General features: G+C 57.1%; 1 protein-coding gene across 1 annotated transcript; it reads right to left on the bottom strand.

The window, feature by feature from the left end:
• Positions 1-2,291: 2,291 nt before the first annotated feature.
• LOC311200466 (myo-inositol 2-dehydrogenase-like) lies at positions 2,292-8,835 on the bottom strand. The gene is made up of 9 exons (XM_084274704.1): positions 8,782-8,835; positions 8,061-8,588; positions 6,968-7,038; positions 6,403-6,511; positions 5,110-5,240; positions 4,728-4,835; positions 3,715-3,833; positions 2,890-3,046; positions 2,292-2,557 (listed from the first exon to the last, which is right to left on the bottom strand). The coding sequence occupies exons 2-9, from the start codon at positions 8,483-8,485 to the stop codon at positions 2,409-2,411; spliced, it is 1,269 nt and encodes a 422-aa protein (XP_084130830.1). The 5' UTR covers positions 8,486-8,588; positions 8,782-8,835; the 3' UTR covers positions 2,292-2,408.
• Between the last annotated feature and the right edge of the window lie 1,851 nt (positions 8,836-10,686).

Raw genomic sequence — 10,686 nt, 5'->3', positions numbered from 1 at the left:
CCCGGGCACATCCCGTCCCTCCCTGCAGCAGCGGGGCTTTGCTGGGAGCTTGGTCCTGGGGCTGGGAGCTTGGTCCTGCCCTGGAGCGTGGAGATGGACGAGGTGACCACGTCCCTGTCTCTGCTGTTTTCTGTCACTGCTCAGTTGCTTCCAGGTGTAATTTGTGTATTGATTCAGGCTGGAGAAAACCCTCAGCAGCAAGGAGGGACACAATGGGGTTTGGGTCTTCCCCTCTCCCTGCCCTCCTACTGACTGCAGGTTTTGGAAGGGGATGCCCCTTGTCCCACCTGTGATGTTCAGGGCTCGCCTGAGATGTGCCCTCCCCTCCTTTCAGGCTGGGGCCCAAGGGAGGATCACAGGGAAAACCAGTGTGAACCTGGTACGTGCTCCACATCCTCCCCCTGTCACCTTCACCTCGAGGAGTGATGGCAGCTCTGAGCCTTCGGCATGCAGCCAGCCTCCTCTTCCTCACACAGCTCTGCGCTGCCTCCTGCCCAGGGTGAGCACCCTGTATGAGGCCATCAGGAACCCGGCCATGCCAGAGCTGCTGAAATGTGAACCTGTGCCCCAAGATCATGGGTGATTAAAGCACTTTAATGCTTTAAAGGGTTTGAAACAATCACTCGTGTTCTATCATTAGGCAAGGCCTCTGCCCACAGTGCCACCCACCAGGAACACCCCAGCCAGGGCAGGGATGCTATTCTTGTACCGTTACCTCTGGAAAACCTGTTCTTTTACAGCTCTGGCTTCAGTTGGGGGTTTTCTGGTGACACAATAAAAGCACAGTGGGAATTACAATGTCTGGCAACTTCTGTGGCACGGGAAGCACCCTCCTGTCCCCGCACAGGCCCTGAGGTTTGAGGCTGTGAAGGGCCTGGAATCACTTTGCTTCACTGAGAGGAGAGGACCCTTTGCTCCCCCCAAGCAGAGCTGGCCCCAGGGAGCACAGAGCTCTTCTCCCGTTCCCAGGGCTACTGCTCTGGGGCAGCGTGCCCAGGTCACTGCCCAGCCTGAGAGCTCCCAGTTGCCCCACACCCAATGGAAGCATCAGTGGCAGAGCCAGCCCCCCAAAACAGAAGCAAACCCACCTGCTAGTGAGAAATTGCTTAGAGAGGCAAGAGTCTGCTTTGCTCTCGAGGCCAAACAGGCAGTTTTACCCATAAATGACTGAAGAGACTGAAATCAGTGGCAGCCTTTATTGCTAAGACACTGCTTTCCTCGGCTTGAAGGACCCTGCTGTTAAAGCCCAGTGTTCCCAGAAGAGAACCACCTTTAGTTACAAACCTCACTGCTACTCCTAGCTTTAGAAACACACATTCCATACGTGGGAACAGGAAATGCACTGAACTACAGAACCTCATGAGAAGTGTCCTTACGAACGGACACACAAGGCAGGGGCGGCATCTGACTCCAGTGAAAAAGCTCCCAAAGGACCTTGAAAACCAGCATGTGAGAAGTAGGCAAGACTAGCACAAAGGAGGGTACAAAGGACCCTGTTTAAATGCAGACTGGCCCCATGCAGAAGGCACTGTCCTCCTCTCTGGTGTGTATTGCAGATCAGCTGGACTGGAACAAGCCCAGCCCTTTTAACACCTGTAACCAGCTGCCCTTCCCATGCTCAGCGACAGGATTATCAGCTCCATTCTGCTACCAAGATGTGTAGAACCCAGGTGGTGCTCAGCCTGGGCGCAGAGTCACCCCCCTGCAGCCTCAGGAGCTGGTCCCAGGCAGGGCCTGGGACAGACTCACAGGTCAAACACCCGAGCACGTTGCTCCTCTACGAAACACCTTGATCTGTGGCCTTCCTACATGTCCCACCTCTAACACGGGGATGGCTGGTGGTCTGTCTCCCTCCTTCCCTCCCTCCCTCCCTCCCTCCCTCCCTCCCTGCTGCTTCATTTCTTCTCCCCACCCCCAAGCCAATTAGATCCTCATTACAAAAAGATTTAGAAAACCCCATGAGATCAGCAAACCAAACAATAAATAGGAGGTCTGGAGGTGAGTCGGGCACGGGAGTCGCGTTCCCACATATTCCAAAGGGGCAGCGACCAGACGGCAGCTCCCATGGGGAGTGTGAGGCTGGTGAAGCTGCCAGGAGCTGTTCCCCCCATGGCTGGAGCTGCTCCACACCTTGCCACGGCTCCGGGAGCATCCATCCTCTCCTGGGAATACAGCTCCACGGCCAGCAGAGCTCTGCAGGAGGAAAAGCCACCTGGATGAAACCCCACAGAATTTCTCCAGGGTTCTGGCTGATGTGCTAAGAAACATCCACAGCTCTTCTGCTTCCAACGTGTCTCGGTCTTCTGAGCATTCCCAGAGGAAATGGCAAACCCTTAGTCTTACTTCAGGTGAGAGAGGAGACTTGCTGGTGGCAAGACCTGGCTGCAGCACGGCTGCCCTGTTACCCATCACATTATCTCAGTCTTGATGACAGCCGGGTCTGCTGCTGCGCTGCGCAAGTCAACGGCGGATCCGTTTCTCCAGGACTGCTCAGCAGCTGCAGCGACCTGAATCGTCCAGAGAAACTGCTCTTTGGTGATCACAGGGGGCTCCTTGCCTGCAGGGACAGGAAGGAAACATGTATCACCAACCCGCTCTGCCTTTCGGCACGTCTCTGCCCACCGTGGCATCCCCGGCAGCGCCCAGAGCTGCAGCCTCAGACTCTGAACCAGCCTCCAGCCCCGTCTCCTTCCTGCCTGCGACTGAAGCCGGAGCTGCAGATCAACACTCCATCCCTCACCCATCTCACCAACTTCGCAGCAAGAACCTTGGCCCTCATCTCCAGTCACTACTTGTTCCTCCCAGGACTTCCTGACCCAAACACCAACCTCAGGAAGCGTTTGCTGAACCCCCAGTGATGAGGAGCATTACCACAGGCCTTGGCTGTACCTCTCAGGGTTCTCAGGAAGTGCCGGAAGAGCTCCCTGTGTGCGTCTCTGTAGCGATCGGCTTGGGTCTGTGGGTACAGGGACCCCGAGGTGCCGTGCTCCGTAATGCCCAGGGGATTCTGGTTATCTACCCGTAAGGTTCCTTGAGAACCATGAACCTGCAGGGAAGCAGCCAACAGGAAGAAGAACAAAGTTTTCCAGTTACCAGCTCTCCACCTGAAGCAGTTGGCTGGAGAAGCCCTGGCTTGTACAACCACAGGAGAAGCAGCTCCTCCGATGAGGAGTTACAACCGACACACACCCGGCACAGATGGGACCCCAGGCAGGTGTCAGTGCAGTAGTGTGCACCCCAGTGCAGCAGCTCCTGCTGACATGTCCTGTTTTTAACTCCTTCCACCCAAGCCAAGCTCCATTTCTAAGCATTGAACAGCCACTGCTCCCCAAATCCAGCCCACGTGCCTGCTGCAATTGGTGACTTTAGGAATTAACAATTTGCCTCTGAGTTGCTGCTTCTCTTCCCTTTTACACCCTCATCTCTTGGCTTGCTGGGCACCTACTAACACCCCAGGCAGGCCATGACTGAGCCACACGAGGTCACTGCACCAGTTCCTGCCCTCACTGGGTCGTGAGCAGCTCACAACCCCAGAGGGACACACATCAATGCAGGCAGAATTTGGGCAGCAAGAGAGGCAGCAGACTGAGGGTTAACAAGCACAGGCAACCTGCTGCTGCCTGGGTTGGTTGGCAAGCCATGCCTGAGGCCCGTGTGGGGCAGACACAGAGGGTGAAGCCTGCAGCTGGGCTGGGCTGGGCGGTAAGAACGCACCTCTAGTCTCTGATCACAGCTTTTGGTGCAGTGCTGACTGACGTCCACAGTCACAAGTGCTCCGCTAGGAAATTTCATGCTGACCGCTACCGTGTCCGCATCCTTCAAGTAGGCCATATCTGAGTGACAGAGAAGGCACTGGCTCACACCAGGAACAGTACACCCCCACGTACTACGACTACAAGGTTCTATTCCTCCTTACAGAGGCAATGCCAGCCCCTCAATACCAGCAGCACAGCGCTTTCCACACCACAGACCGGCTGGTTTACTGTGAGCTCTGTGAAGCACACAGCACCCAGGCCTGACCTCCACCTTCCTGGCCCGTGGCTCGCCCTCAGAAGGGCTTCCACACCTTCTCCCAAACACATTTGCCTTTGCAGCTTATTATGACCAAGATGGGGAACTTCCAGCCAGTAGCTACACTGAGGTGGATGGTACAGACTCACCCCGGGGCGCTCGCTTACTGCGTTTCAATGCCTTACCACAGGTACTACACCTCTCAACAACAGCCAGGCAAGGTCGGCAGCAGCTGCAATTACCTTAATTAAAACTGTTTAAAAACGGCAGCTTCCAGTTTGATGGTTGGTCTGGGTGAGTCTGGCAACCCCAAGTGTGCCCGCTGGCTCCACGCAGCCCCGAGTGAATCCCCACCTTGGGCTGCACCCCGAGATAAGCGCAGCCGGAGGAAGCACAGAGCTGGGAGAGGCTGTGCTGATGTTCCTGGGGGTGCAGAGCTCTGATGGCTATTCCCTGCACCCCAGATTTCACACAGCAGACTCTGCACCCCTTGGTGCCGCAGAGGGTTCAGCGGCAGCTGCTCAGCACCAGCGGGGAGCTGACGCCCTTCAGAAGGCAGCGCTAAGCACCCTGCCTACACCAGCATCCCAGAGACTCGCTTTCCACGCTGCCAGACTCAGCTGTTCTGTGAGGGAACCCTGCTCCCACACCTTCCCTGCCCAGAGTTAGCAGCCAAGGCCAGAGATATGTGCTAGCATCAAGAGATGTTTTCTTACCTGCACAGAAGGCGTGTCCCAGTGAGAAGATGGTGTCTGGTGCACTCTCTCCCAGCAACAAGCTGACGATGTCGATGTCGTGCACAGCAGCGTTGTAAAAAATTCCACCTGGAAGAAGCCAAACGGGGCATTAAGGTCCCCACATTTAAAACACCCAGTCAGCACACATTCTTGAGCTACCTCCAGGTTGATATAAACAGCCCCCTGCCATGGAAGAGACGAATTCTAAAAGCAAACACAGAAATGCAAGAACAATAAAGCCTGGGAAAGGAAACACTGCTCAAAAGCACCATCAGGCTGCACAGAGGGGGCTTTCCAGTGGAACACAGGCAAGACACACTCCCAGCCCCATGAGAAAGGATCTCTGCAAAGCTCTCAGTACCTGAGGTTTTCAGGAGGCTGAGGGATGCTGCGGGATACATGCTGCTGGTGGTGGATATCCGGTGGATCCTGCCCAGCGCCTGGCTGTCGCGGACCTTCTTGTAGAGGAACTGCAGCGCTGGGTCAAAGCGCCTTCAGGGAGAGACAAGGGATGGATGTGGCACAGCGTCCCAAAGAGGAACAGGTCACCCAGGCTGGTGTTACTGCCACAGTGCACAAGGCCAGCTCAACAGCAGCGAGCGTGCGGTGGGATGTGACCCTCACCACACAAGAGGGGGTTTGATGCAGCTTTCCCAGCTCAGCCACCTCTTACACATGGATTTTCCTTCTCACAGCGGTGCTCTGGGGTTTGGGCAGAGCTCCCCGAGCCCCCCCCCTCCCAGTTCACAGAGCAGCAGGAAAGCAAAATTAATCCATTTCCCTTCCCTTTCAGTGGTTTAATCTTAAGGCTCTGGATACAAGGTCACAAGTGGAAATGTGACTTTATAAAGATAAATCTCTTCCCCTCAGACAGGTCAGTAATCCTGACAGCAGGTGGAACTCCACGGCTCCGGGTTGCAGTCCTCAGGGTCAATAACCCTCAAGCACCATCCCCTCTGAAGGAGCAATTCACAAATCACTGAATATACACCAAAGCTACAAGACTAGAAGAGTTTTCAGTGCCAGGAATATCTACTGCAGAGCTGCCTTTTTCTCTGCTCTTCTGAAGAGCGTAGCTCGCTCACTGCCTTCCTCCAGTGGCACTTCTAGGTTGGTGCCACAAAGGTGCCCAAAAGGGGCAGCTACACTCAGCCACAGAGAAAGTGATATAAGCCTGGGCAGAGGGTTCACAGCCTGAGCAGAGGGCTCATGGGCAGCCTAGCACACCTAAGGTGATGCCCCTGGGGCTTTATTACTACTGAGCAGTGATGCAAGCGAGCGAGAAACCACCTCAGAGATGCAACAGCACCGTCAAAGAGTATTTCCACCTCTGAAGCTGCAACTCGCTGCTGCATGGCAAAACCTCTAAGGACTGGGGAGACGTGGACTCCAACCACTCTAAAAACACCCTCAGAGCCCCCACTAGTATCTGTCTGAGTGAGCTTTTCTGCTAATCTCCTGACAGCTAGATTTTATCTCCATCGCCCATGGAGGAGGAAGCCAATCCAATTAACTCCCAGATGAACAGCGTTAACGAGCAGCAGTGAAACTAAGTTTATCTGAGGACAAACTCAGGAGAGCCCGAGGAATCAGCGCTGTGCTCAGGCATGCAGGTCTTATCAAGCAGAAATCAGAAGGAAAACGCCAGTCTTACTTGTAGAATCCACACACCAACGGCCTCCCGCATCTGTCGGCTTCATCGAAACAAGCTTCTGCTGTCTGCCTGTCAAGGCTGGGCAGCCTCTCACAGAACACACCTTTTCCTGTGCAGAGAGGGACAGGGCACGGGGCTGAAGGCAAGATACAGTCTGCACAGGGTATCTCTGCCTTGCTGTAACACACACATGTCACCGCGTTGGAGAACATGTGTCTGATGAACCCTCAGCATGGGTTGGTATCTGCTGGAGCTACTCACTCCTCCTGGCCCCAGACTCAAGAAGCATGACTGTTCTGAAGACAGCTTTCCTCCCAGTCCTACCAGTGTTCCCAGGACCAGACACTCCATACCAGGACCACCACGGTACAAACTCCACTGGTGTGATGCTATTAACACCAGTGGGCTAATTTCCCTTTAATTCAGCAGCTGGAGGGCTGCAGAACTCGAGGCACACTGCCAAGAGGGAGCATCCCCATGTAAAGCCCTGCACAGACAGACCAGCTCTGCCCCAGCCTGTGTGACCAGCTGCAGGTAGAACTGAGTTTGGAGCCATCCCTCTTACCTGCTCGTAACGCATCAATCACCATCTCAGAGGCTTCTTCAGGTGGAGAACAAATAATGGCTCCAGAGACTCTGCAGGAGTCAAAACAAAGACCCTCAGTGAAGACAAAGCTCTTGCTGGAAGGAACAACACTCAAGAGCTCCTAGTTACTGGTATTTTTCTGATAGAGCTTTGCAGAAGAGTTAAAAAAAGCCCTGAAACCCCAAAGCATAAAACTCTGGAAGCAGCAGTTATGCTATGAAAGGAACCCGGGGCCAGCTCGTGAGGAAGAAACAAGGGAACCCTGAATCTGGCTGAAATTAGAAGCAGCACAAGGGAATTGTGGAGCTTTCCCTGCATCATCAAAAGGGGAAAAAGCCTTTTAAAGGCACCCTTTGACAACGGCTTCAATCCTGCTAGTTAAGGCACACACTGATATCATATTTATGTGGTAGAGCTGCTGAACAAGCCATCAGTCCATTGGATCTTATCACCATTCCCAAGTTTCCAGTACCTTAGAACCACAGAACCTCCTGAGTTGGAAGGGACCCAGAAGGATCCCCACATCCAACTCTTCCTCAAAAGCTCTCTCACACTTGCCATGATATTTAAAACAGAGATCTGAGACCCAGCCACAGCCACAGCCCTGCATGTTGCTGGCTCAGTTTAACTGTAAAGCAAAGCACCACCACCTTTTCCGTTTGCAGCGCTCCTGGCTCATCTCACCCCCTTCCAAAAGAGCTCCCAAAGTCAGCCAGCTGCTCTGAGGCTGGAAAACCAGCAGGCAGCAGGGAACAGAGGAAAATAAGGGGGCTTTTCCTCTTGCAAAACTGCCTGCAGCTAAACTGCTCTGAGTTTCCACCAGGCACATGACTCAAGCTAAGCTGCTTGGGGACTTCCAAAGCGCCCACGGGCGGGTGACGTGCCACACGAGGCTTATCCTGCAACAGCACCGGGGTCTCGCTCTGTTCTCACACACACAGCCTCACGAGCACGGTCTGGGCTGGCTACAGCACAGGGCATGAGAGGGGAAGCAAGCAAACCTCACTGAGACTCTTGCCCCAAGCCTCACAGCAGGGAAGCAGCAGGCACAGGAGCTGAGGGCAGACATTACCGCTGATCGTTGAGCGCCACATCGGCATCCTGCTGCCGCAGCACCCTGGTGCCAGCCAGGAACTCCGCGTCGAAGGCCTGCTCCACCTCCTCCAGCTGGTCCTCCACCACGTACAGCAAGCAGCAGCCGTTTTCCTCCAGCAGGCTTTGGAACAAGGCTTTGTTAAGGAGCCCGACGCCGAAGAGAGCGAGGCCGATGTTGCCGCCGTGCCGTGCGGCGGGTGCCGGGCCATCGCGGGCGTCGGGTGCGAGTCCTTGCTGTCCAGCCTGCTTTGAGGGGGCTGGTGCAATCCTCGCGTGGAAGGCAGTGGGTGCAGAGGGGCGGCTGGCAGAGGTGGAGGGCGTCGGGTCTTCCCGGGGCACGGCCACGCTCACGGGGTGAAGGGGAACCAGCGGCTTGTGGTAGGAGGGCGGAGAGGGGACCATGCCGGTGCCAGCGCTGGCGGCGAGGACGAAGGATGGCTGGGAGAGCAGGGACGGTGTGTCGAGCTGCAGGGGCAGGCCGGGGCCGACGTCCGGACCTGCAGAGCTGGGCGAGACGAGACAGAGGAGGGTTGGGGCGAGCGGGGCTGGAGGAGGATGGAGCCGAGGGGGAACCCCGGAACAGCGGGGCCAGGGGGAGGGAGGGGGGGGGGCAGAGGGGGACCGGGCCGGGCCGAACCGCCGCTCCCTCCCCTCCCACCCCCGCGCAGGGGTCGAGGCTCCCGGCCGCCGGCACTCACAGGAGCAGTGGGGCGCGCAGGCCGTGCTGCCGGAGCAGGCGGCGGTTGCGGTAGTGGCGGCCGGAGGAGAGATGCTCCAGGATGCGGTCGCGGCGCACCCGCATGGGCAGCTGGCAGGACGTGCAGTACAGCGTCTCCACCACCGCCGCCTCCCCGGCCGCGCCGCGCTCCAGGAGGTGCCGCTTCACCGCCAGCTCCGAGAACTCGGCCGCGTAGTCGTGCAGCGTCTTCTTCTTGCGGCCCATGGCGGCGGCGCGGCCCGGAAGCGGAAGCCGCCGCCGGGGCAGCCGTTGCCTGGCAACCCGCGCGTCCCCCCGCCAGGCACCGACCCGCCCGCCCTTCCGCGGACGGGCCGTTGCTGCTCCGGATGCCCACGGCGGGGACGAGCCGCTCCCCCCGCAACCCCACCGAGCTCGGCCCGGCGCTCTCCGCCCCGGCAGGAGCGGTCGGGCCGCCCAACGGCCGCCGCCATGGCCGCCGCCGGGGAGGGAGAGCTCTCCGGACTCCCGGAGGGCGAGCGGGAGCTCCGTGAGGAGCTGCAGAAGGCGAAGGACAACCACAACATGGCCACAGGTACCGGAGCGCCCCAGCACCTCACGCCCAGAGCCCCCTGGGCCGGATGCCACAGGGCTCCCGGGCTGGGATGCCCCTGGGTCTGCAGCGCATCCTCTCTCACCTGGGGCCTGCCAGCCCTGCCCCTGCGTTACCACCCCAATTTGCCCCCAGAGTAGCTCCTACCTCCCCCCCACGCAGCCAGCTCTGTCACAGGGAAACGCCACACCCACCCGTGTCGCTGCAGCTGCAGCATTACCCCCCACACACACCTGCAGTCAGAGGGTCCCAGCAGCAGCTCTGCCCACACTTACCTGAAAAAAGGGGCTGCCAAGCTCCTGCCAGGGACTCGCTCTGCTGAACAGCAGCACTCCCACTGGGCAGGTGCCATCGCTTCCTTGCACAGACAACTGGAGATGCAGGAATCCCAGCTCCGGGCAATGAAATCTGAAAAGGAAACGCTCCAGAAGCGGCTCAGAGAGCGGGACAATCAGCTACAAGCCATGTCTACTAAGGTACTGTCCTGAGAGCACCTTGGCTGTTGCTAAGGGAGCCAAGAATCCAGGCTTCCCACAACACCTCCCCATCCCTGGACGTGAACTGAGGTGTTAAAACTGTGTCTTTTAAGTTTTTCAGTCTGAAACAGGAGCGGCAACATGAAGAAATCATGGTGGCCATAGAGAAGGAGAACTTCAACCTTCGACAGGTACGTTTGGCGCAAAGCTGCTCCTGAGAATTCTTGCATTAGCTGCTCAGTTGTGCCTGGTTCAGGCTCAGGAGTGTCTGCCACATAAACCCCCCTGTTCCATCCAGTAGTTGTAAAGAAAACACCCAGTAATAAGAAGTTAACCAGTACTGGCAAGGTTGGTGGTACACAGACTCTGCCCAGAACTGGTTGGACCACACACTGGGCAGACGTGGCCGAGCCTGCTTGCTCTTCCTCAGAAGAACTACTGGATTTACTGATCTCCACAGGTGGCCACGGAGCAGGGCAGCAAACTGTATGAGCAGAGCAAGCTGATTGATGAGTTACAGAAGACAGTCAGCGAGCTACAGGCAGAGGTTCTGAGCAGCCGATGCCACATCCACAAGCTGCAGCAGGCCCAGACAGCGACCCAGAGCCAAGTCGAGATGCTGCAGCACAGGGAGCTGAAGACCAGGGTGGCCCTGGAGTGTGTCATCAGCAGGGTAAGCATAGCCTCCATCGCTTCAGACTCCTGCCCCCTTCTCCAGAGGTGCTTCCACCACTTCAGAGTCTGGAAAGCAACAGACATTCCTGGGCACCAGGGCACTGCAGTCCTTGGCTCTTGGGGCCCAGCCCCTCTTTGCAGGCACGGGGCCAGAGCAGCCCAA

Source organism: Gallinula chloropus (genome assembly GCF_964237585.1).
Source record: "Gallinula chloropus genome assembly, chromosome: 23".
NCBI lineage: Eukaryota > Metazoa > Chordata > Aves > Gruiformes > Rallidae > Gallinula > Gallinula chloropus.
Note: the sequence above shows the minus strand (reverse complement) of the source record. Positions and strands in the feature narration are given on the sequence as shown.

Excerpts from the sequence above, each read along its gene's own strand:
- LOC311200466 (XM_084274704.1), bottom strand. The coding sequence starts at position 8,485 with ATGGTCCCCTCTCCGCCCTCCTACCACAAGCCGCTGGTTCCCCTTCAC. Across the intron at positions 3,047-3,714 it reads GCTGTGATCAGAGACTAGAG|GTTCATGGTTCTCAAGGAAC; the intron begins GTGCGTTCTTAC and ends GCTTCCCTGCAG. Across the intron at positions 2,558-2,889 it reads CTTCCTGAGAACCCTGAGAG|GCAAGGAGCCCCCTGTGATC; the intron begins GTACAGCCAAGG and ends CTGTCCCTGCAG.